Genomic DNA, 25959 nt, shown 5'->3' on the forward strand with positions numbered 1-25959 from the left:
ATCTCCTTTAAATAAGAAAAAAAAAGCACCAAACAGAAAATGTCTTTTAACAATAAGTTTAATCAATATATAATTATTGTGATTACTGATATAAGCCTTTTTTTCCTACCTCCTCCCCGACCCCACTTTTCATCCATTTCCATTTTTTTTTTTTTGTCTTAAGTTTCCTTAATTCCAATCCTCTTCATTCCTCACTGAATTGGTTCAGAAGTTAAACATTTGTTTCTATGTGGTTACACCCAAAATTTTCACATGCACATGTGACTTAAGATCTAAAATTAATGACAATTTCTGTCTTCCTCCTGAACAATCAGGATATTTGAAATCTCCCTTCCACCTTCCTTATCAATGAACAGCATTTTACTTATTTTGAATCATCCCATCCCCAAAGTCCATATTTTAATTAAAGGTTAAAAAAACCCTCAGTGCTTATTTAAATCTGAGAAGGCTGACAAAGGCTGCCACTACTTACCCTTGCTTTATGCACTGTCCATGTTATCTAATAGTTCTTTCAATGAGAACCAATTAAGTGATAACCTTTCATCATTTCACTGGTCAGTTATTTTTACTTCTCTTGAAAGATAATTTAGCTGGGTATAGAAATCTAGGTTACTTTTCCCTTACATTATGAAGATACCCTTTCCTATGTGTAGGTGTGCATTTATTGCTGATGAGAAATCTATAAGGTAATCTCTTTTTTTATCTTTGCCTTTGATTTGGTAACCAGTTTACCTTTGCAATCTCAACACAGCTGTTTCTAACTCTGGAAACTTTTGTCATTATCCTTGGAATATATTGCTTCTTCATTATCTTCACTCTTTCTGAAAGTTCTACTATACTTATGTTGGGTCATGCAAATGCATCTTCTTTCATTAAAACAAGTATCTTTCTGCACTACATTCTGGGTGCATATCTTCTATTCATCAATTCTCACTTTAGCTATATATGAATTTTAAGTTCACTGGACTATACAGAAATTCTTATCTCACTTTTTATAAAACTTAGTGCTTCACCCCCCCTCCCTCATGTTTCTATTTCTTTTTTCTTTTTTTTCACCTTTGGTCATTTCAAACTTTAACATTTGTTTGTTCTGTTATTATTATCTTTTTAAGTTTATTCATTTTTGAGAGAGAGAGAATCTCAAGCAGACTCCACGCTGTCAGTACAGAGCCTGATGCAGGATTCAAACTCACTAACTGTGAGATTGTGACCTGAGCTGAAATCAAGAGCTGGATGCTTAACCAACTGAGCCACCCAGGCACCCCTGTTTGTTCTATTATTTGTAGCACTCCTGTTATCTACAGTTCTTAGCTAATCTTCTGTTTTCATTGGCTGATTATTCTTCCAAGTGGTGCCTTTTTTCTAGTGGATTGTCATTTTTTTTATTGTGAATTGTCTTGAATGGATGTTGATTTCTCTGCACAGTTCTATGTACTCTTGGTGTTAAGGTATCACCATGATGCAGTTTTACATTTATTTTAGTCAGAGCTCTGTTGATTTTAATGGTCTTATTTGTTGCATTCATCTCTCTGCTTAAAGTTTTTTTTTTTTTTTTAAGAAATATTTTTTAGAAAACAAATATCTACTTACACTGAAAGAGAAAGCGTGTGTACATGAGCAGGAGAGGAGCAGAGAGAGAGAGAGGGGGAAAGAGAATCCCAAGGAGGCTCAGCGCAGAGCTCATGCAGGACTTGATCTCATGAACCATGACATCATGACTTGAGTCAAAATCAAGAGTCGGATGCTTAACCAACTGAGCCACCCAGGCATGACTCTGCTTGGATAAATTTTTATATAATGTTGGATTCCATATACCAGTGTGGTACGTGCTTTTAGTTAACAGTTTCTCACGAGTTACTTCTCTATTTAATGTTTTGGACATACTCAAGATTGAAACACTTATGAATAGTCACAGGTTTAGCTCAGGAATTAATTTCTCTTGGTTCCTAGGGACTTCTCTTTCCTTCTTCTTAGTTTGGCTACATCTGTAAACACTTTAAAAAAAGAGTAATTTATACAGCAAGTCTATGTATTTGCAGTAAGATAGAGATCCGTGCACATTAACTTACTTTTTGTTACCTGAAGTCAGTGTGTTTGTTTACTACAATTCTTTTCCTGACTTTTATATGCTGTAATTCTTTTCCTGATCTTTATATGCTGACAGGCATTATGCATTATAAATTTCCAAGGAGTTAAGGTATTCAGGTGATTCCCAAACTTAGGTAAGCAAGATTTTTTTTTTAAAGAAATATATTTTAAAGAATAGTGGTTTGTGAAACACAATTTAGGAAATGCAAAGCAGGAATAATATCATATGTAAGAACATCTGCCTATAACTATGTTAGTAATAAATGCCCTTTTTAAGTAGAATATTAAGCCAGGTTTTATAAATTATAAAATGTGAGCTAGTATACAAATTTTAGCCATTTCATTATTTACTGTTAGTCACTATGATAAATCACTACTCTGGGAAGCTAGTTTATATCTTAAGGGCAAAACAAAATCAGTGACATATTTTTATTTAAATATAAGACATGGCTACCCAATTAACTCACATTTATCACCTTTAGAATTTAAATTGTACACCGAACTATACCTGAGAACTCTGCCACTTTCTAATGTTAGCTTCTCCTATCTTAAAGATTTATCTAATAATTAATAAGAAATATTAACAGAAATAGTAACAATTCTAATGTGCTTTATGGTTTGCAGAGCCCTTTCACATTTGATCTTCATAATTACATTATGTGCTATTAAGTACATATATCGGTTTCATAGTATTAGAGAAAGAAATTGAGGAACAGAGAATTAAAAATATGTTGCCATAGGGTCACATCTTTTGAACAGTGGTCAGGCTAGAATCAGAATCTTTCAATTTCTAGCCTAAGTCTTTCTCCTCAGAAATGAGTATTTCAGCTCTATGCAGTCAAATACAGTTAAAAAATGGGCAGCAACAGAAATATAAAATTTTAACTCTCAAGGATTTATATCTTTTGGTGTAAATGTTTATTTTTAAAAGAGAGTGGGGGAGGGGCAGAGAGAGAGGGAGACAGAGGATCTGAAGTAGGCTCTGCACTGACAGCAGAGAACCCAATGCAGGGCTCAAACTCAAGAACCGTGAGATCATGACATGAGCCGAAGTTGGACACTTAACTGACTGAGCCACCCAGGAGCCCCTCAAGGATTTATGTCTTACCATTCCTTTTTCTTTGCCTGTGCCAACACCAAGTAAAGCAAAATTTTTTAACATTTCACAGCCTATGGCTCCACATCCTACCTATGGAGAAGAAAAATGAAATATAACCAATTAAATAAAACCAAAACTACTAACTAAGGAGAAATTACATCTTAAACTTACTTCAAATGACAATTTATAATATATACATACTTTTAAAAATAACTTGAACATCTGCGACTCATTTTACTTTAAAATAATTAATTTATGATACTATTATAACTGGTACAGTTAAAAATATATAAACCAAGTAAAGAAAAGCATAATATTTACACTTCCTTTAAACAGAAGACACTCCAACAAAAGCTAACAGTTGAGCTCATTATTTCTATGAGATAGAAACAAATACCACAAAATATCAGTGCAGCATTTTAATGAAAAAGATTTCTTATTTACAGATAATTTTCAAAATTTATTTGATGGAGATTTTCTAAGAATTTCTATATGTATGTAAAAGCTTAGCAACAGTTGCTGACATTCAAAACATTATTTAAAAAATTATTACTAAAAATTAGAATTATTTTTAGAACTGACTATAATTAAAAAACCCATAAATGACAAGAAAAGGAGTTTTTTTTGTATCAGGGAGAGATATCCTGCTAATGCACCAAGACATTTAAGAAAGCCAGATTTTACCTACATCTTCCTTCATGCAGTAAGAAAAAATTTTAAAACATGGAAAAATACCCCAAACCTAATTTTTAATGTATTTCTAGAAAATCATTTAATTTCCAAACTATCATACTCATATTTTAATTTTAAATGTATTGTTTTTATACTAGGGATTGACAAATATTTTTTGTAAAGGGCCAGATATTTTCTGTTTTGTAGGCCATATGGTTTCTGTCATAACTACTCACCTCTGCTATCATAACATGAAAGAAGCCACAAACAATATATAAATGAACGGGCTTGGCTGTGTTCCAGTGAAACTTTACTCACAAAAATAGGCAGCAGCAGTACACTGGATTTTTCTTAGACCATATAAATCTTTCACCTTTTACAAAGATAGGCAGCAGGATTTCGCCTGTGGGCCATAATTGGCAAACTCCTGTCTTAAACTTTTACTGAATGTCTACTCTTTAGGAATTGTATTCACTCAAGACTCGAATTTGCTTTAATAAATTAATTTGATGGTACACAATAGGAGTTTGACTGTACTACTTATTATTCTCATCATTATTTATACTTACCAAGAAGATATTCAACTTTTGTAGCTTCTGACACAAAGTGTCTCCAATGCAAGCTCGTAGGGCATCATATCTATCTCCTCTGCAGAAAATAATATATATCAAAAACCAGAAAGACATAAAAAAAATTGTTTAGTTTCACTACTGTTAATACCAATTTAATGTATATTTTAAATAGGATACGCTAGAATTCCTGACAATCTAAAGGAAAATTGTCTTATTTCAAAGAGGAAAAAAAACCCATTAAGAAATCAGTTTTTTCTTTTTCCATTTGATTTAATATCCTATGTTTAAATGACTTATGTAAAGGTGACTTCAGTTTATCTAGAAAAGACAGTTTCCCAAGGTAGGAATTTTTAATAAAGGTTCCTAGAGAAGTCTATGGAGGAGCTTTGGAGTTGTTAACACATTTAAATTGAAAGAAGAACTTTGGATTATGTGAATTTGGGGTAGAATGAATCCATAAGCTTTTATTTCTCAGAGGTTTGACTCAAAAAGATGAAGAATGACTGATGTCAATATATAAGTTGCAGAGAGCATCTATTTCCATGTAAATTCAGAATGGTATTTTGTTTTGTTTTGACTTTATTTACTTATTTATTTAGAGAGCCCTGACACAGGGCTCTATCTCAACAACCACGAGATCACGACCTGAGCTGAAATTAAGAGTAGGACGCTTAACCGACTAAGCCACCCAGGTGCTTCCAGAATGGTGTTTTGAATGCTAACTATTATCATGGTATACAATTTAAAACATTATACTCATTATTTATAAAATGGTAAAGAGATATTGCATTCTTTTGACACTTAAAATAACCTCTAAGTAGAGGAAAAAAATGACTGTAGAAGTCAATAAGTTACAAGAAAAGACATCTAAGACAAATGCATATTTGAGCACAAACCCTTTTAACCTAGTTACCTCTCACAAACATTCAACTAGGAAAAAAAGAAAGAAAGGGGCATATGGGTGGCTCAGTTGGTTAAGTGTCTGACTCTTGACTGTGGCTCAGGTCATAATCTCACGATTCGAAAGATCGAACCCTGCTTTGGGCTCTGTGCTGACAGCATGGAACCTGCTAGGGATTCTATCCCTCTCCCTCTCTCTGTCACTCCCTGGCTCGCACACACTCTCTCTCTCAAAATAAATAAACATAAAAGAGAGAAAGAAAAAGAAAAGATAAAGAAAAAATTCAGAATTACCGTGGGAGAAATTCTTCACGTTCAGGTTTGTCTACGGATTGGACAATATCTGCTGCTTCAATGTACAACTTTAAAGTAGAAGACAAAAACACAACTTACTATGTATAAACCTTAAATTGCTAGAAAAATTGGTTTTTCTCTTCCATGGTTATTTAATAGTCATTAAGGAAATCAATGATAAAAATGCCAAACCAGATTAATACATTAAAAAATATGATTTTTATACAGTATACATTCCTGTATTACTTCATTAAAACAATGGTTAAACCTGAAGGAACTGTTAAAAGATATAATTTGATTCATGTCACTTAGCCATCTTAAAAATGGTATATTCTAATTTCAACAAACAAAAGGAAAATTTCACCTCCAAATCTATACCACAGAGGAAATGACCTAGAAAGCCACAATTTTAGTATTAAAACAAAAACAACAAATTGAAATTAATTAAAAAAAGAATTTACTCTCATTTCCATTTAAGTAACTTATGTGGCTAAATTTGAACTTAGTTAGATGGTTATTTACTTAATTATAACAAGACAGAATCTACATTAGTAACATACTTAACAGATGTATCTAAACCAGACATTTACAACTGAACTTGTACTCTGTACTAAAATAAATCAAATAATTCAACAGCAAAATAGCATTATATGGATACTTTTTAAAACACAAAAAAAGATAAACGTTATATTCAAAATGTTAAAGTGTTTCAAAAGGAAAGGGCCTGAAGGGTATCCTTTGATACCCTCTGCCAATTATTCTTTTCAGTAACAAAAGCATAATTTTTTATTCCTTCTTAAGATGTTTTTACCTATATAGTTCTCAAACTTATACCATTCCTATGCTTTTACTTTTAGGAGTTTAAACCTAGGAAAGGATTCTGAAGATTTCTGGTGCCTAAAGATTCCATCCAACTGTTTAAAAGTCCTGAGAGTCCTTGAATGCTAAGCTAATCATACTGGAAAACTAAGTATAAGGGTAGAAAATTCATTCCTTCACTCACAAATGAGAAAAAAATCAACCCTAGAATACAACTTTGGGTTATATTCCAATAGCCTCAACCAATAATCTTGTCAGTTTCAATTAGAGAGTTAAATTTTGGTGGTGTATCACATGTAACTAATGCATCAAAAATATATTTTGAGGTTGCCTTTATAATATATTAATATTCTAATTCATAACATTCACTGCATGGGTGGAAAATTCAATCTCAAGCCTATAAAAATATTGAAATACAAAACTTACCCACTGGCACAAAGGAGAAAATTTTCCTGTTACGGCTTTCAATACTTCTTGGCTAGCAACACCTCCTACTGCTGCAGCAAGTGGGGGTAAAAAACCTTGAGCAGTCCAAGAGAGCCAATGCACAATGTCAGCATTTACTTCCGGCTGAAACACAAGCCATGAAAGATAATAATCTTGGGCACCTGGGTGGCTCAGTCAGTTAAGCGTCCAAATCTTGATTTTGGGCTCAGGTTGAGCACTACCTACCTCCCCCTCCCCCCACCCCACTGCCTGCCGGCTGAGAGCACAGAGAGCCTACTTGGGATTCTCTCCCTCTCTCTCCGTTCCTCTCCCAATTACACACATACTCTCTTTCAAAATAAATAAATAAACTTAAAAAAAAAAAAACCCACAAGTTTTTACATATATACTCAACATGTCAATGACTTACTGTGAGAATTATCAAATTACTGTAGCTTAACTTCTAAAAAAGCTACTCAATTTTCCTACTAGATTTTAAGTCCTAAAAAAGTTCCAATCTCATAATAAAAGATCCAAGTGCATATTAGTTACCCTAAGCAGTATTTCTCTTTACCAGTAACTGCCTATTTTTGCTTTTTGAATCTATATGTTACACTAGGGCAAAATTTAAGATTAACTGGAACATCTACCATTTATAGCGTTTGTTAAAGATCAGTTCTGTGATGTCAGTATTTATAAACATCTAGAATTTTAAAAAACTGTTCTAATGGAAACTATGGGAAAATCTTGATCCCAAATAAATGAAAATAAAAATAAACTGATCCATAAAAAAATAAGGAGCTTTTAGCTGGAGTCTGAAGTAGTAAAAAAAAAAAAAAAAAAAAAAGAAAAGAAAGAAGAGTCAAAAATAATGAGGCACTAACATTGTTAGAAAAAAAGTGAGAGTAACATGGTAATTTTGCATATTTAAGAGCCAATCATCATAAAGTTCTCATTATCATACTTAAAAACTGAAATGATTGTCCTTGAAATAAGATTTGTTTATTAGCATTTTAAAGGAAATATTGGAGAATTGGATTCTGGAGCTATTGTTTTAGCACAATTTCTTATTTGTGAGAAAGATCTTTTCATGACCTCTGGCTTCTCTTTCTCTTCCTGTTCTTTCAACATTAGTAACCTGAATCTTAACCTTAAGATTCAAATAGGGCTCAACTGCTCTGAAATCCTATGTAAAATAACACTACTTGTGCATTTAGGGGGTAATAGAAGGCTTTTATTACATTCTCGAAGATATTTGTGATACAAAAAGACATTACTATCTACTTACTATTCCACTCACTCCATTTCAGTGTTCTATATGTCATTATTTTTCAACTATTTAGCACTAAACTCAACTCTGATTATAATTTCATTTAAGCTGTGCCCTTTCTGAATGCAGAGATACTGGTGTAGTGATAATATTAAAAATAATGATGAGAATGCAAAGAGAAGAAGGTAATTTGTGTGAGCACCTAGTGTGAGTTGTCTATTAAATCCACATGTAATTTTCAAAATAATCCTAGGAAATATAATTTTTATCATATAGATTAGAAAACTGAAGTTTGAAAAAGTAATTTCCTTATGATTTTATAGCTAATAAGTGAAACTAGAATCTGAGCCCTAAAAGTCTAACTTACCAGTAGGTTACAATATCTCCCAAGATTCTATTATTTTTTAATTAAGAATGAACATAAGGGAATGGAAGCAAAAATAATATAAAAACAGGGAGGGGGACAAAATATAAGAGACTTTTAAATATAGAGAACAAACAGAGGGTTGCTGGAGGGGGGATGGGCTAAATGGGTAAGGGCTTAAGGAATCTACTCCTGAAATCACTGTTGCACCATGTGCTAAGTTGGATGTAAATTATAAAAAATAAATAAATTATACAAAATACAATGTCAAAAAAATAAAATATTAGTCCTGCAGAAGTTCTGAGTAGGAAAGGATAAATAATGGATACAATGAGCAGAGAAGGCTATGGAAAACTTTAAATCTGAACTAAGTGTTGAAGAATGAATTGCATTAGAATTGAAGTGGAAAGGATTCAGTTCAGGGAAAATGGCAACTCAAAGAAGAAGGAATGTGTGTAAAACTGAAAAAGCTGCAATGAATTTGCACGTTTTATATGAGAGGAAGAAAATAAGATCATATGTTAGAGTATGATTAGACTATGAAGAACACCAAAGACCATGGCTGACTTTTAACATGATAGAAAAAATAAAGGGAGCATTGGATGCTTTTGAGAAGAAAACTCGTATGATGAAAGAAGTAGGATAATACAGCAGCAGAGTGGTAGAGAGATGAATAATTTCAATTTGAGTAAGCAGTTCTGGGGCTGATTCAATGAAAAAGTTGTAAGGTATGAGGACCCTAAGCTACAATGAAGGCAGACATAAAGATTAGAAATATTTCCAAAAACTTCTTTACAGCCACAATGATTAATCAGATATAGAGGAGAAAACCCAAAGATGGCCGAATGAGTGGGAGTAGCTCCGAATTTTGAACAAAGATACTCTGAAAAATTTTGATAGAGACTAGAAAATATGAGGAGTTACTGGAAAAAGAAGGGGAGATATGTTTGTGAGTTCAAATTTGGAAATGTTAAATTCACTATGAAATAGGAATTTAAAATGGAAAATGTCATTCACTGGACTGAAGTTAACTGAAGAAAATAATATAGATACGGAATATGACAAAGGTACACAGTTTCTAGAATTTATTTAAAATATTTTCGGGGCGCCTGGGTGGCGCAGTCGGTTAAACGTCCGACTTCAGCTCAGGTCACGATCTCGCGGTCCGTGAGTTCGAGCCCCGCGTCAGGCTCTGGGCTGATGGCTCAGAGCCTGAAGCCTGCTTCCGATTCTGTGTCTCCCTCTCTCTCTGCCCCTCCCCCATTCATGCTCTGTCTCTCTCTGTCTCAAAAATAAATAAACATTAAAAAAAAATTAAAAAAAAAAAAAAAATATTTTCAACATGTTTCCAGATATTTGCTTGTATTATAATATCCAGAAGTCTATGGAAACCAAGTTTAGAACAGTTAAAATCTATGAACATAGTGAACATTTTTTGCATTGTCAAATTAAGTAAAGAATTTTTAAGATAAATATTTAAAAAAAAAAAAAAAAGAAACAAACACTCAAATCTGGGGAATTTTTGGTTGCCCTAGGATAAATAGCTCAAATCTAAATTTGCCTACACAATCTCTAAAAACAGATACATATCCAACAGAAGAGAAATAAACCAGTGGCAGGGTTTCAGTATCACTAGAAAACAGAGTATTATAAACTTCAAATTACCTGTAAATAGAAAAATAAGTACCAAACTCCAACAAAACTACTTCTGGACGTCACATTGCTATAAGCCTTCACAGAGAGCAGGAAGTGTGTAACCACAGAAAAGAGAATGAAAAGAGAACAGTGACAAACCACAGTCAAAATCATCCTGAGAAAACAGAAGCCCTAGCACTAAGTGCAAAAAGTACTGAACACGTATGTAATCTGGCAGATCTCAGCACTGGCTATGGCGAAAGAACTTAAGTGGGAGGGAGGCAATGATGTAAATAGAAAGAGGGTGACATTCTTTGACGCAGAAGGCTAAATTAAGAAGAGAGAAAATTAATGATTTGGCAGAAATCAAAGAGATCTACAAGACACCAATACCTAACCACCAAAAACAAACAAACAAACCCAACCATTAAAGAAACCCCTTTCTAGTATCCTAAGGGAAAGGAGTTTTAGAAGTACAAATCTGAAAAAGCACCCAAAACTCTTATCCTGCCCCCAAAATAGACAAAAAACAGTTTACTATACAAAAGTAATGTAAGAAGTAAACAGAAAATTAGAATCAAAACATTCCAGCCAATGAAAATTTCTCCTCCAAACTAATTATAAGGCAATGGAAATTTGATTGAGTGAATTATATCCTTAAAGAACACTTGAGAGATGTGGGAAAACAAACAAAAAAACCTCACCTCCAATCAGAAATTCAACTAAATACTAAAGGAACCCATTCCACCACCAATCCTCTCCCTGCAAAAGGAAAAAAGAAAATCTGAATCTATGTATTAAAATGGGCTCATAATATGGGAAAAATGGACTGAATGATCAACTCTGAGATACAATCAGTTAAAATTATACACTTTACAGGTGAAAAAAACATACAAAACTACAAGGCAAAAAGGCCAGACTTACTTGTAAGAGTAAAAAATTAAGGTGGCATCATTATTTCTCAACAGTAAGATACCACTAAAGAAAGTAAGGCCTAGAATGTTATATTCAGCCAAGTTGCCTTTCAAGTATGGAGGCTACCAAAAATATTTAAAACATGTAAGAACTCAGAAAAAAACGTAATTCTGAGCTCCTTTGGAGAAATATACTAGAGACCAAACTTGATTTCAAGAGTTACCACAGAGCTACAATAATCAAGATAGGATGGTATTAGCAAAAAACAATGGAAGACAGAAACAACCAATGGAAGATAAAACATTGAGTTCAGAAACAGCCCTACACATATGTGGTCAATAAGTTATTGACAAAGAATACCCAGAATATAGAATAAGGAAAGAATTATCTTTTCAATAAATGGGCTAGAATTACTGGATATTCTACATACCAAAAAATTAATCTTGATCTATACATGGCAAAGTATGAAAAAATGAACTCACAAAAGTATAAAACTGTGTCCAATGAATTAAAAATGTACAGTTGTGTACACTTGACCTACACTTGTATACTTTGCATGGCATACAAAAATGAAGTCACAAAACTGTAAAAATTCTGGAAGAAAACACAGGACAGAAGCTGTGACCTTAGATTTAAAAGAAGGTATAAAACACATACCAAAAAAATGATACACTGAAGTTTATCAAAATTAAAAGCTTCTGCTCCTTAAAGACATTGTAATAAAATGAAAAGATGAGCCATGGACTAGAAGAGAATATTTGCAAAACATGTATCCTATGAAGGATTGATATCCAGAATATATAAAGAACTCAATCAATGAGAAAACCTACCTAATTAAAAAACAAAGATTTAAAAGGACAGTTTGTTAAAGAAGAGATATGAGTGGCAAATAAGCAAATGAAAAGATACCAAATTCATAATGATCAATGAAATGGAAATTAAAACCAAAACAAGATATCAATGCACACACTTTAAAATGGCTAAAATCAAACAAATAGATAATACACCATTATAGAGAGAATACAGAGCCATTCAATATCTCATACATTTCTGGTGGAAATGCAAAATGGTATAGCTACTCTGCAAAACAATTTGGCAGTCTGTTATAAAACTAAACCTGTATCTATCATTTGTCTCTGTAATACACCACTAGGTGTTTACCCAAGAAAAATAAAAACATATGTCCACACCAAAATCTGTATGCATATGTTTGTAGGGGCTTTATTCATAATTGCCCACATTGGAAACCCAAATGTCCAGCTGGTACAGGGAAAAACAAACTGTGGTACACTTATACAATGGACTACTTACTCAACCAATAAATAGGAATGAACATGCAACATGGATTAAACTCAAATACATTATAATTAGTAAAAAAAATCTAGACTCAAAAGGCTACATATTGCATGATTCCATTTACATGACATTCTAAAAAAAAGGCAAAAATATTCTGGTTGCCGTGGTTTGGCTGGGGGAGAGGGAGATGATTATAAAGAGGCATGAGGAAATTTTCTGGCCTTATGGAAATGTTTTAGATCTTGATTATCGTGGTAGATATAGGACTATACACTTTAATGGTGCACAGCTCAGTTGTCTATAAATTTTTGTATAACTGTACATCTAAAAAGGGTGAAATTTTCTATATCTAAGTTTTATCTCAATAAATCTGATAAATCCCTAATCATATCATTCCTTGTAATCACAGGCTTCATCAATCTATTTCTAGCTTTTCACACTTTTCTTTAACCACTAAATACGCATACATAAAAGGTCTTTAACTTGTGGTTAATGACTCACTGTTTTCAGTTCATTTGTTATTTCCTTTGTTTTAATCACATAAAATATGAGATCATATTATTCTTAACCACTAATGTTAAGACTTTACACTTCCCCCTCATTTTTATACCATAACAAAAACTATAAAATTTTCAACTAAGTGCACAAACACCGCTAACGTTGATATCTGCTAAAATGAAACTACTGGCCAGCAGGCACTGGCACCATGACATGAAAAAATCGTTTTCTAGGTGATATGTCCAAACATGATATGCAAAATGCAATTAAGAGATATGAATATATAATGGAAAAAGATGATTTATAGGAAAACTTACAGCTATACAGTGAGTTTCAGTGGGTTAACAAAGTAAATCAGAAGAGATAATACTAATACTAAAAATATAGCAGGAGCAGAAAATAGTAATTACTATATGCCATATACTAAGATTCTAAGCACTTCACAAAATTAAATCATTTACTGTTCACAGTAACACTCAGAGACAGGATAACCCTGTTTTATAGATTTATAAACTAAAGCAGAACAAATTTAAGTAACTTGCCTACTGTCACAGAGTCAATAAGCAGCAAAGCTGGGATCTGAAAGGTAAGAGAATATTAATATATAGAATGTTTATCATGTTACACCTTTTTTGATGGTCCTAACTTTGAATACTCACCTTCTCTTCTAGGGTTTCACTTATAGACGTTGCTAGTTTCAAGAGCTCTTCTGAATCTTGCTGGCACCTAGGATTCAACATGAAGCACCCCACTTTCAATATTCTTAATTGCCATAAACAGTAAGTCATATCAAAACTAAAATTTAAGAAATCTGTAAGAAAAAAAGTGGAATTTTACCAGCAGGTAGCATGAAGTGCTTCCCTGACTTGAAGGTAATGGACTCATAAATACATTAATTAAAAATCACATTTACCTAAGGATAGTATATAAATAGGATAATGGTTTTAAATAGACAAGGCAAATACTTTTTGCAATAGTACTTCTGACTTAATAGACCAGAAAGTAAAAAGTTACATAGTGGATTCATAATTCAATAATTCTCAGATTTTTTATTTTAAAAAGTTTAAAAAGTAGCTTTTGAAGATTTCAAAATGGAAAAATTCTTACTGAGCATAATTCCATTTTTAGGAATTGATCTCTCCACTCCAACCAGAAAAAAGACCAGGTCATAATAAATGTTTATAGAGTTCAGTGTATCTAGTAGTGTTGCAACTATGAAGGGCTTTAGTTACTAAACTTTAGTTTCTAAACTACGACATTTAGTTTAAATGTTTTAAATTATAATTTCCCAAATACTGCTTTTATAATAAGGAAAAAAAGTTATTTCAAATGAAGAACATTACCCAATATTTGGCTTGCGACTATAGCTCTCCTGGAACTGGTCCAAGGCAAGCATAGCTGTGTGAATCTGTAAAGGTGCCTATTCGGAACATTAAAAATTGGTCAACAGTTATTGAGTTCATAATATATGACAGGCACTGTGCTAACACTTTAAAAATTATTTAATTCTTATAATAAATTAATTAGATTAATACTATTATTATCTGTATTTAACACATGAGGAAGCTAAGCCTTAGAGAAGTTAAACAACTTGACTTCAAGGCCATAAGCTATATTTAAGCAACAGATCCAAGTTTCAATCTCCGGTGATGTAACCAGTTTTTAGTAGGTTATTCCTATGAAAGTCAGAGTAATATCAACTAAACAACACCAACAAGACATTTGTATAAGATCAAAATCACCTAATCCTTCTTCTTTATCAAGTTATAAATTTGGAAACTGTTAATACTATTCTTTCCTTATCACAAATGCATTCACTGCTACAAAATTATATTCAGTGATTTAAAACAAAAGAATAAATGCTTCCAAGGTTTTTTAGGAAGAAACATGTATCATATAAAACTCTATATGGTTCAGAAAATCTTTTAGTAAGATCACTTTGTAAAATTATTGAAATAGTTTTTCAATTATCAAAGCTAACATATTATAAAAGTAAAATGTTTTTCTGTTCTTAAAATTTTTCCATGATATAAATCCCTGTTTTTAATTCTTGGGAGTCAACTCTAGATATATGAATACAACCTTTATCAAAAAAACCTGACAGAAAGGTACCAATTCCCATGCCCTCTCTGCTGCCTCTCTCAAACCTACAAAGTGTTCATTTACCTCAGGTTTGCCAAAATCCACAATAAGGCACTTTGGATGTTTTATCTGCCTCTCCAATGGTTCCTTAATAGAAACAAAAACTATTACTTCAGAAACAAAAACTATTACTTCAAGCAAGTGATTACTTGACAAAAAATATAGAGCACTAAAAGCAATGCATCTCTCCCAAGGTCTGAAATAAATAAGGTTGGGCTAATTTGATTTAATAGAAATATAAAAGAGCTACCATTCCCCATTGTCTTCTTGCTAGACTTAATCTTTAATTCCACTTAATTCCACTTAAAGTGGAATAATTGACTAATAAAACAAAACATATACTGTTTCAGTGCTTGTTAAATCTTTCAAATATATATTAGCTTCATCTTTTATCTTACTTAGGGAGTAAGAAGTATGATGAACTCTTTGATGATTCACAAAAGTATAGATCCTCTGAGGTAAACAACTTATATACTCATATGCACTGGTATTCTAGCTATAATTTTTTTTGTTGTTATTAGTTTATTTCCTTAAATTGATCCCACTTCCCTCAAAGTGGGTACAAATTAAAAATCAAAATCTGGTCAGCCCTTAAATTAACTGTTTGGTTAACTGAGTATTATTACTTTTTTCTCTTCTGCCATTCTTCCGCAAAGAAATATATTTTAAGCAAAAAAAAAAAAAACCAAAAACAAAAACATACTTACAAAGCAAAATGTTTTAGGAGTCTTAACTTGGACAGCTATGCCTCCATGTAAATAAGGATCCAGTTCTGTAGTATCACCAATGCTAAAAGAAAATGGTGATACCACTAAAAGAAAAATAAGAAAACCATTACATGCTGATATAAGTATTTAAACTTGAAGATTTATCATGATAAAGATGGTAATATTCCCTAATTTATAAAATTAGAAGATCCCACTATAAATTTTTTTGGAGGTGGGAGGAAGTGTGGAAAACTAGATAGATTATTTTTCCAGTGTGAACTTAAGGACTTAAAAATTACCAAGAAAACTCAGAGGGGGATAATCATAATGAGATGCTTATTACTAGATATTAGAATATTTTATAAGGCATTAATAATATGTTGATACTAATTACATGCAATTAATACTAAATATAATGTGGTACTTGTTAATGAACAGGCAGACAAATGGAACACTTTGTATGTAGCCTCAAGATTCTGAACTATCACAATCCCCCATTGCACAGATAACGAATGATAAATCCTAAGTGATTTAACAAATAACAAATGATAAATACAATAACAACAACAAACGATAATCCTAAATTATTAGTTAATTTTTACAAAAACAGATACAAATTCTTTAATATTAATGATGTAACCTGTATTTTACATATCTGGATATAGTCTGGGAAACAAAATCCAGTAATTTTGTAATCAAAGATGCTTAACCAACTATAGATCCAAAGTTATTATGAAGAATTCATAATAGGGACTGATTTTTGTCTCTCCTAAGGATCCATTTTGTAGTCATTAGAAGAAAAAAAAAAGGTAATCCATTTGCTAGTCTACACACTCATCACATAATTAGACTTTCAAATGTCCTAAAGATAAACCTGAATCTTCTTAGCTAACAAGTGTAAATATGCCATCTTTGAGTTATAGGATGTCTAGCATTGTCTTTGACTCTTTTAAACATGGCTGGAGAAAAATCACAAATTATGCAGACTAACACTGCTACAAATTCACTATCTTCAACTTCAAATGGGCACTAAATGAAACCTGATAATCTATTTTTTAAAATGTTTAACTCTCCTTAAATCTATGACTTCGGCACTTTTGCTCTCCTTTGGGCAACGATCTCATCTTAGTCTACAAAAAAAAATAAATAAAAATCAAATTCCTTCAACTTTTTGCCAACAAACCCACAAACTTGCCTGCAACAACATCCACTCATTCTTTTTATCCAAGTCACCAACAAAAACATGTCTCCACCTGAATACTTCATTGCCACCTTACTCAACGAACCTAAACTGTACTCATCATCTTCTCTCCAAAACCTGCACTCCTTAAGTGAATAAGTTGCCCATGTTGGATTCTTCGCTTACCTACAATATGAGATTATCAAATTTCCTCTTAAATGTCTTAAGACTTTTGCCATATCAACTCCCACTGCCAGTCCTGCCATATTGTATCTTCTAGTTTCTTGAACAAACTGCCTCTTACTGTTGGTCTCTGCATAGAATATTCTTTTCATCATTTTCCTAAGCCAAAGCAATCTTCAAATTTTAATCAAGATACTTGTCCCCACTGCTGCTGTACCCAAACCGGGTAGATTTCCTTGCCATGTTTAGAGTTCCCAGAAATGCCTGTACTGTCTTTACACTCTCTTGACATCACTGCTTAATGTTAACACGTCCTCACTTGGATTGAATGTTTTGAGGCCAAGACTTAGATCATGTTTGTCTAAGCTGATGAAGTGTCCTCAACACTGAATATACTGTCTAAACTATTAATGTGTTGAATAATGAATAAGTATAAATGAATTAATAAAACACAGGAACTTACCAGTTATTTGTTGTGTCGATCCATTTAACCCTGTCATTCCATTAATTTCTCGAAACATTAAAAACTGTCCTGTCTCAAGTTTGTGAGGATGATTTTCAAGGCAGGTGACAATACCAGGATTAGCCTAAATAAGAGAATTCTACTAAAAAAACAAGTTCATGTATTCCTTTTTTGCACAAATTTCAAATCTCACACAAAATGGACCAGGTTATCATAAAATTCTCAAAACAATCAAAATGGCAAGTCATTCCTTTTCTTCCTTAGTAAAAGCAAGCCTTTTAAGAATTATTGCAAAATAATGATCAATTTACTATTTTATTATGAATGTTTAAAATATAATTTCTGTGTTTGGGGGAGAAGGAGATTCTACATGGAAGTTCAAATATTTCATAGATACAGATTCTTTGGACTTAAAAATATTCAAAGTTATCAAATACAAGTTTTAAAGTCATGTTATAAAAAAATCTGTGCATAAAAGACAAGTCTAACTTTGAAGATGAAAGAAATCCAAGAAAGGGCAGAGATTTAAATTTTTTTTTAAATTTTATTTTTAGAGAGACACAGAGCGAGAAAGTTAGTGCTCAAGTGGCTGAGGGGGCAGAGGGAGAGATAGAATCTCAAGAAGTCTCCACATTCAGTGAGGGGCCTGACACAGGGCTCACAATCCCACGACTGTGAGATCATGACTTGAGCCAAAATCAAGGGTTGTACGCTCAACTGACTGAGCCATCCAGGTGTCCCAAGAAGGATGGAGATTTAAAGCCAGAAAACTGGTAATTTAAAATTTGCTGCCCAACATGTTAAAGGATAAAAAAATATTGTGTAGCTCAGCTTATCACGACAAAAATAGGAAGAAATTGACCTATCTCACCAAAGAGGATGGATGAGATAGGTCCAAGGCCCAGAAATTTGCTTATTAATGCATATAATCCAACACACTGGTTGAATAAGGTGGTAATAATTTAATCTACATAAAACCTAAAGAGAATTATCATCCTTTCTTTCTTAACTGCGAAGATTCTGAAAATTGTCCTGTGGCTTAATGATCTGGGTAAGAATTAAGATTATGATCACAAACATGTATATAAAATTAACGTAATGTGGGTTTACTAATATCTCAAGAAGAATAAAATTCATAAGGACTTTATAAAAAAAGAGAAATACTTTTGCATATAAGTTAAATGGGAACATTTATGGTACTTTCTAATTCTTTGTGGATAACCTTCATACTGCCTACACTATTTAAGAAAAGAAAATACCAATGCAATACCAGATTCCAACTACTTCCTGGAGCCTATTCTATTCTAACTGTATGATGTTCGCAGGGACAAACTAAAACAAGCACAAAGATTAAAGGTTGAATAATAAATCATTCTGTAAGCACAGAGACACAGAATGATTTTTTTAATGCATTTCTCTTAAAAAGGGGTGAAAAGGCAACATTACACTGGGCTTAAAAATCAAGCATAAATATAGAAACACAAATACTATTATCCATTTGGTTTCTTTGATCTTTAATGTAAACTGATTAGAAAGAATGCAAGTAAAAGTAATGATTCAGACTTAAAAAACTAGGAAAACTGGATCACAATGATATCTCCAATTCTTTTAGGGAATAAAAAACTTAAGCTTACCTGAAGAGAACGTGAAAGTTCAGACTTTTTGATCTAAGGGTAATTAATTCTAATACTTTTTTTCCTCCTCCAAATGTTTTAGAAATATAAAAAATTTTAGAAAAGCTTTTGTCTATAGTGACCTGTGTATCCTCCCCACAGTCTTGTGTTGGGCCAGGTGACTTAAGACATACTTACTACATCTACAATCTGACACAATAAACACAGTTTAGTAAACACTGAATCACACTTCATGCCCAATAGGAACACGACACAGAGCAAAATTAAAATTTATCACAAGCAAATGTTGATCTATTGATTATTAATGTTAGAAGGAATTCAGACACTCTTATATTCTAACTTAAATTTAGTTTTAATATAATATGATCAAGAAATTAACAAAACATTCCCTCATGAATTACCTTAAAATATTATAAAACAAATGAAAAATATTGCATATTACAGTATTTTGCTATTGTCACCTTTAAAAAATGTATTCACATCGGGGTGCCTGGGTGGCTCAGTCAGTTAAGCATCCAAATTCGGCTCAGGTCATGATCTCACGATTTGTAAGTTAGAGCCCTGAGTCGGGCTCTGTGCTGACAACTCAGAGCCTGGAGCTTGTTTCAGATTCTGTGTCTCCCTCCCTCTGCCCCTACCCCACTCATACACACATAAAAAATCATTTTAATGTATTCATTAAAAAAAAATTCATATACATATACAATAATATATATATATAATCATACTTGCGTTATATTTGAAATGAAAATTTCTTTTGGCTCTTCTCCTGTTGCATCTGAAACTTCAAATTCATCACCAAAATCACAAAACAACCGTGACCAAATTCCATGTACATCTGCACTGATAAACTGTGAAATGATGAAAAGAAGTTCAAGCTTATCTATTTATATAAAGAAAAAAAAACCCCACCTCAAGTACTTTAAGCCTCTTCATGACTTTATTTATAATTAAGATTATCCTTTGGGATATAAAGTGAATCACAAACAGAATACATTATTTGTCTGTGAAGTGGTTCAAGAATCAAGGATATTGGTATTTGAGACTGGGTATCTAGTGCTATATAATTAAAAAATGCAGCACGTCATCATTGTACATTCTATGATTTTTAAATAACAGAAATTCTTTCCTTGCCCTAAAAATCCAACAAAGTACATAAGAAACTGGTATCTTTGGATAATAGCTAAATTATGAAAAAAGTCCAAATGTTCATTAATTGATGAATGGATAAAAAAGATGTAGGATAAAAAAAAAAAAAAAAAAAAAAAAAAAAAAAAAAAGATGTAGGATATATACACAATGGAATATTACTCAGTGATCAAAAAGGATAAAATATTGCCATTTGCAACAATGTGGATGGAACTAGCAAGTACTATGCTAAGTGAAATAAGTCAGTCAGAGAAAGACAAATATATGATTTCGCTCATGTGGAATTTAAGAAACAAAACATGAACATAGCAGAAGGGAAGGAAAAATAAAAACAGGGAGGGAGGCAAACCATAAGAGATTCTTAAATATACAGAACTAAGGGTTGCTAAATGGGTGACTGGCATTAAGGAGGGCACTTGTTGGGAGGAGCACTGGGTGTTATATATAAGTGATAATTCATTAAATTCTACTCCTGAAACCATTACTACACTATATGTTAACTAACTTGGATTTAAATTAAAAAAAAAAAATTAAGTAAATTGTACCTATAAGTATTTGAGGTTTGCATGCTGTAGTTTGTTTTTATTAAAAATTACTAATTGAAAAAACAGAATAGACAACTGCACATAAATATAATACTAATGTGACAAAAAAATAAAAAAGGTACACACGTCTTTATAGAATTATAGAGGATATATACAGTACAATGTTAACAGCTGTTACCTCTGGTGATGGGCTTAAAGGTACATTTTTCATTATACTTTTCTACATTCTCTAAATTCTCTTAGTGAATATGTATATATATTTATATTCAGATGAAAAGTAAGTACTATTAAAAATTTTGGAATTGTATAAAATCCACTATCTTAGAATTAGAAACTTTGGTAAGCTTTGGTTGAACAACAATAAAAAACCTTCAGTTAGGTTTTGCAGGCACACCTGAGAGATATTGCAGGTTCATTTCTACACCACTTCAATAAAACAAATATTGCCAAAAAAAGAAAAGAAAGAAAGAAACCAGTATCTTGGTTCAATGGTTTGAGTAGTGAATTTTTACTTTTCATTTGAGAAAAAAGTATCCATTCACCAGTAGTAGAGTTAATGGAAAAGAGAACAGAGCTAAAAGTTGAAAATGGAGGCAACAAATAGAAAAAGAGCTGAGGAACTGACAGTATGCATCAAAGCAAGGAAGGTAAAACTCAGATTCTTTTTTTTTTTTTTTTAATGTTTATTTATTTGTTGGTGTGGGGAGGGTTGGGAAGGGGCAGAGAAAGAGGGAGACAGAGGATCTCAAGCAAGCTCTGGGCTCAAATTCAAGAATCTCGAGATCATGACCTAAGCCGAAGTCGGCTGCTTAACTGATTGGGCCACCCAGGTGCCCCAAAAATCATATTCTTAACCACAATCATTAATCCTTTATTAAAAGTGATTTTGTAACACATACTCCATTCTAAGAATCTCTAAAGAAAATGTTTTTGTGTCTAATTTCATTTTGAGTTAACAGTAAAGAATTCTTATTCTGTAACACCTATGATCCTGTGTAAAGTGATACTTAAAAAAAAATTTTTTTAATGTTTACTTATTTTTGAGAAAGTCAGAGAGACAGAGTGCGAATGGGGGAGGGGCAGAGAGAGAAGGAGACAGAATTTGAAGAAGGCTCCAGGCTCCGAGCCGTCAGTACAGAGCCTGACCGTGGGGCTCAAGCTCACAAACCCCAAGCTCATGACCTGAGCCGAAGTCAGATGCTTAACCAACTGAGCCACCCAGGAGCCCCTAAAGTGATACTTTTTTAAACAAAAACTAAAGTCTATTCATATTTGGATATAAAAATGTAGCCCATTAAAACAATTTATACCACCTATTACATGAAGTAATGAAAGAGCTAATAAAAGGCTACCTCCTACTGGATCATGTATTGCCTTTACCATTAAAATAGGTACACACAGCATTTTTTAATATATAAATGATATATATTATATATAATCATATATATATAAATCATATAATCATATATAATCATATATATAATCATATATAATATATATTATTATCATTATCATATATATATATGATTATATATCATATCATTATATATCATTATCATTATCATATATATATGACTACTATATGTAATATATTAATATATATTATATATAGTAGTCATATATATAATGATCATATATGTATATAATCATATATATATCATATAATCATATATAATCATATATATAATCATATATATAATCATATAATCATTATGATTTTTAAGTTTAAAAGCTGCAAATTTGAGGACAATTTCCCTTCAAAACAACTTTCAAATAGGATTACATATACCAATCACATAAACAAAAGATTTTAGTTCATAACTTAGTGTAATTATTTTGTAAAACTTCCATGCCCGGGGATTTTAACTTTACTATTCTATGTCTTATTCATCTGTTTAAATTGTGAACCATAGCACAAATGTACAGAGTGTAAATATGCTATGTAAATACCACAATCCAAAAATTTTTAGCACAACTATTTAATAGAGTATGATAGTTGGCTTACTGCCTATCTCAAAAGAACAAGTAATTTTTTCCTTTTTTCAAAGGAACAAATAACCCCACAAAGGAGTTAGAGTTAATGGTATGTATGTAGCTGCACAGGATAATTTATGATTTTTCTGATCTAAACTTATTACTGGTCTTCCCAATGTCACCATGACTCAGTTACTCTGGAAAAAATCTAGGAGTGATTCTTGATCATTCTTTCCCTCACAACTCACATTCATCCATTCATAAGTTGTAAGCCATTTTTTTAGAAGATATCTCAAATTCATTAACTTCTCAAAATTTCTATTTCTACCTCTCTTGAATTACCAGCATCTCACACCTGGATTACTGCATTATTCTCCAACTGGTCTAGTTGCCTCTACTCTCTTATTAATTCAATGGCTTTCTTTCTGTTTGGCTCTGTGATTCCTTCATGTTCTTCTTCTTTTTTTAAAATATTTATTTATTTTGAGAGAAAGTGTGCACACATGCACACATGCAGGGGAGGAGCAGACAGAGAGGGAAAGAGAGAATCCCAAGTAGGGTCCACATTCAGCGTGGAGCCTGACATGGGGTTCAATGTCATGACTGTGAGATCATGACCTGAGCTAAAATCAAGAGTTGGACACTGACTGAGCCATCCAGGCACCCCAATTCCTTCACATTCTTAAAAATTATTGAGGACTGAAAGAACTTCTCTTTATCTGGGTTATACCTATTGGTATTTGCTGTGTTAGAAATTAAAACTGAGAAACATTTAAAATGTTAAGACTACACACATACATTTCATTAGCTATCAGAGCTATAATATCTACTGCATATCATCTAGATACTCTGGAAACTCCGCTGTACCCCATAAGAGAATCAGAGTAAAAAAAAACAAATAACATTTTAGTAATATTATGAAAATAGTTTGACTTTGCAGATCCCATGAAAAGATCTCAAGACTATTCAGTATCCTTCGACCATACTTTGAAAACTACTGCTTTAGACTATTTTCCCTACAGCACATCCAGAGTGATCTTTTAAAAATATAAATCAGATCAGGGATGCCTGGGTGACTCAGGTGGTTAAGCATCCAACTCTTGATTTCAGCTCAGGTCATGATCTCATGGCTGTTGAGATTAAGCCCCATGTCAGGCTCTGTACTGAGCATGGAGTCTGCTTAAGATTCTCTCCCTCTGCCCCCTCCCCTGCTTCGGTGTGTTGTCTCGTACTCTCTCTCTCCTATGTACACACACACACACAAACACACACACTGTATATATAAATCAAGTCAAAACCCATGGGATTAAAACTCAGCTATCCTCAAAGTTATGTAAGTTTGGCCCTCTAATTACTTCTCTGAACATAATCCCCTGGTAACTTTTACTCATACTACTCTCTCCTCTTTACCCAAATTCCATTCTGGTCTTGCTTGCTTCTTGCTGTTTGTAAACACACCAAGCAAATTTTTTTATACTTTCAAGTCTACACTTGATGTTCTTCATGCTTTGAATGCTCTTTCCATAGCTGGCTCTCTCCCATTATTCAGGGTTCTATTCAAACGTTATCTCCTCAGAGGAGTTCCCTGACCTTCAATTTAAGAGAACCAGCACTGATCCCCACCCCAACATCATGCAGACATTATATTCTTTACCTAGCTATTTTCTTCATAGGACTTGAAACTATGTTATTTATTTGCTTTTTAATTAAATATCTTCCTTACTGGATGGTAATTTTCATGAGTAGGAAAATTTGTATGTCCTATTCACTAATGTATTCCTAGTGCCTAGAATTGTATTTGGAGAAGATGCTCAATGAATATTTGTTGTAAGAACCAATGAACCTCTTGAAAACCACCATTACACCATATTTAAAGTTAGATGATGAATTCAATATTTACCATCCTTACCATTCCCATCTTTATTCTTCCTCAGTTTTGGCAATTTTGCTATAAGCCAAATGTAGATCTTGGTTTTAAAAACAGGAAATGAATAATGCCAAAATTAAAGAGAAAAATATTACTGTGATTGTCCTCGTGTACATAAGAACTTCTTATATAACCTACTGAAAAGCTATAAATTTTAACAGTGAAGGTGTTCTTTCTTTGCTTAACTACATGTAATTATTAAGTAATATTATTACCTTAATTGGAGGGCACCGAGAACGGCAAAAGTTATTGATCTTCTTCTGCAACGGAAGTTTGATCTCAGTCAATACTACACACTGTTAAGAAGAATATAAGACATTAAATATTAGAAAATAAACAACTAGTTTGGTAAAATACACTTCTAAGTCAGAAGCATGTCACAGTTTGCATTATGCTAAAAACACATTGTTTTCCTTGTAAAAAAAAATACTTTCCCACTGTATTCCATTCTAAGGTTAAAACCTTCAGAGTCATGGAATAGCAAAAGTAAAAATAACATATACAGAGGAAAACCTGCCCATATTAATTTTTTTTTTTTTTAACATTTATTTATTTTTGAGACAGAGAAACAGAGCATGAACGGGGGAGGGGCAGAGAGAGAGGGAGACACAGAATCGGAAGCAGGCTCCAGGCTCTGGGCCATCAGCCCAGAGCCTGACGCGGGGCTCGAACTCACGGACTGCAAGATCATGACCTGAGCCGAAGTCGGACGCTTAACCGACTGAGCCACCCAGGCGCCCCAAACCTGCCCATATTAAATTCAATTACTATTGTAGGATTTACATAAGAAGCAAACCTTAATATCATATGTGGTATTTTTGTACTCTAAATGGCTGGAGATTTTGTTTGATCTGTTATTGCCATGGGAATACTAACCTAGTCTTCAGAATATTAATTAAATGCTAGCTTAAAGGAGTAAAGATTATATTTTTAAAGAGATACACTAGTTGGCTGAGCTTTTACTTCAGATGCACAATATAACAACTTTTGCTTTATGACAGTGTCATTAGTAAAACTACCAAGTTCTGTTATTTAAAATAGCAAATTATAGTTCTCAATGCTTAACTTTTTATCATCACCCTGTAAGATAAGTAGAGTGCTTTTATAATCATATTTTAACATAAGTAACTTAAACTCATAAAGGTAAAAAACTTTCCTAAGGTCATTCATCTACCTATCAAGTGGCAAAAGTAGAACTAGACTCTCA

The 25959-nt window shown here is 32.6% G+C and overlaps 1 protein-coding gene across 2 annotated transcripts in view; it reads right to left on the reverse strand.

Annotated features, from left to right (window-relative positions):
• Positions 1-25959, reverse strand: part of UBA6 (ubiquitin like modifier activating enzyme 6) — a 91663-nt gene that overhangs the window by 25560 nt on the left and 40144 nt on the right. For both annotated transcript variants that reach the window (XM_060654948.2, XM_060654949.2), the window contains 11 exons: positions 24968-25048; positions 19886-20008; positions 17524-17647; positions 15698-15801; positions 15015-15077; positions 14192-14268; positions 13508-13574; positions 6871-7014; positions 5626-5693; positions 4429-4507; positions 3197-3277 (listed from right to left, as the gene is read on the reverse strand). In XM_060654948.2, the coding sequence (XP_060510931.1) occupies positions 3197-3277; positions 4429-4507; positions 5626-5693; positions 6871-7014; positions 13508-13574; positions 14192-14268; positions 15015-15077; positions 15698-15801; positions 17524-17647; positions 19886-20008; positions 24968-25048 (1011 nt within the window). The remainder of the gene's footprint in view (positions 1-3196; positions 3278-4428; positions 4508-5625; positions 5694-6870; positions 7015-13507; positions 13575-14191; positions 14269-15014; positions 15078-15697; positions 15802-17523; positions 17648-19885; positions 20009-24967; positions 25049-25959) is intronic.

Source organism: Panthera onca, chromosome B1, assembly GCF_046562875.1.
Source record: "Panthera onca isolate mPanOnc1 chromosome B1, mPanOnc1 haplotype 2, whole genome shotgun sequence".
NCBI classification, from domain to species: Eukaryota; Metazoa; Chordata; class Mammalia; order Carnivora; family Felidae; genus Panthera; species Panthera onca.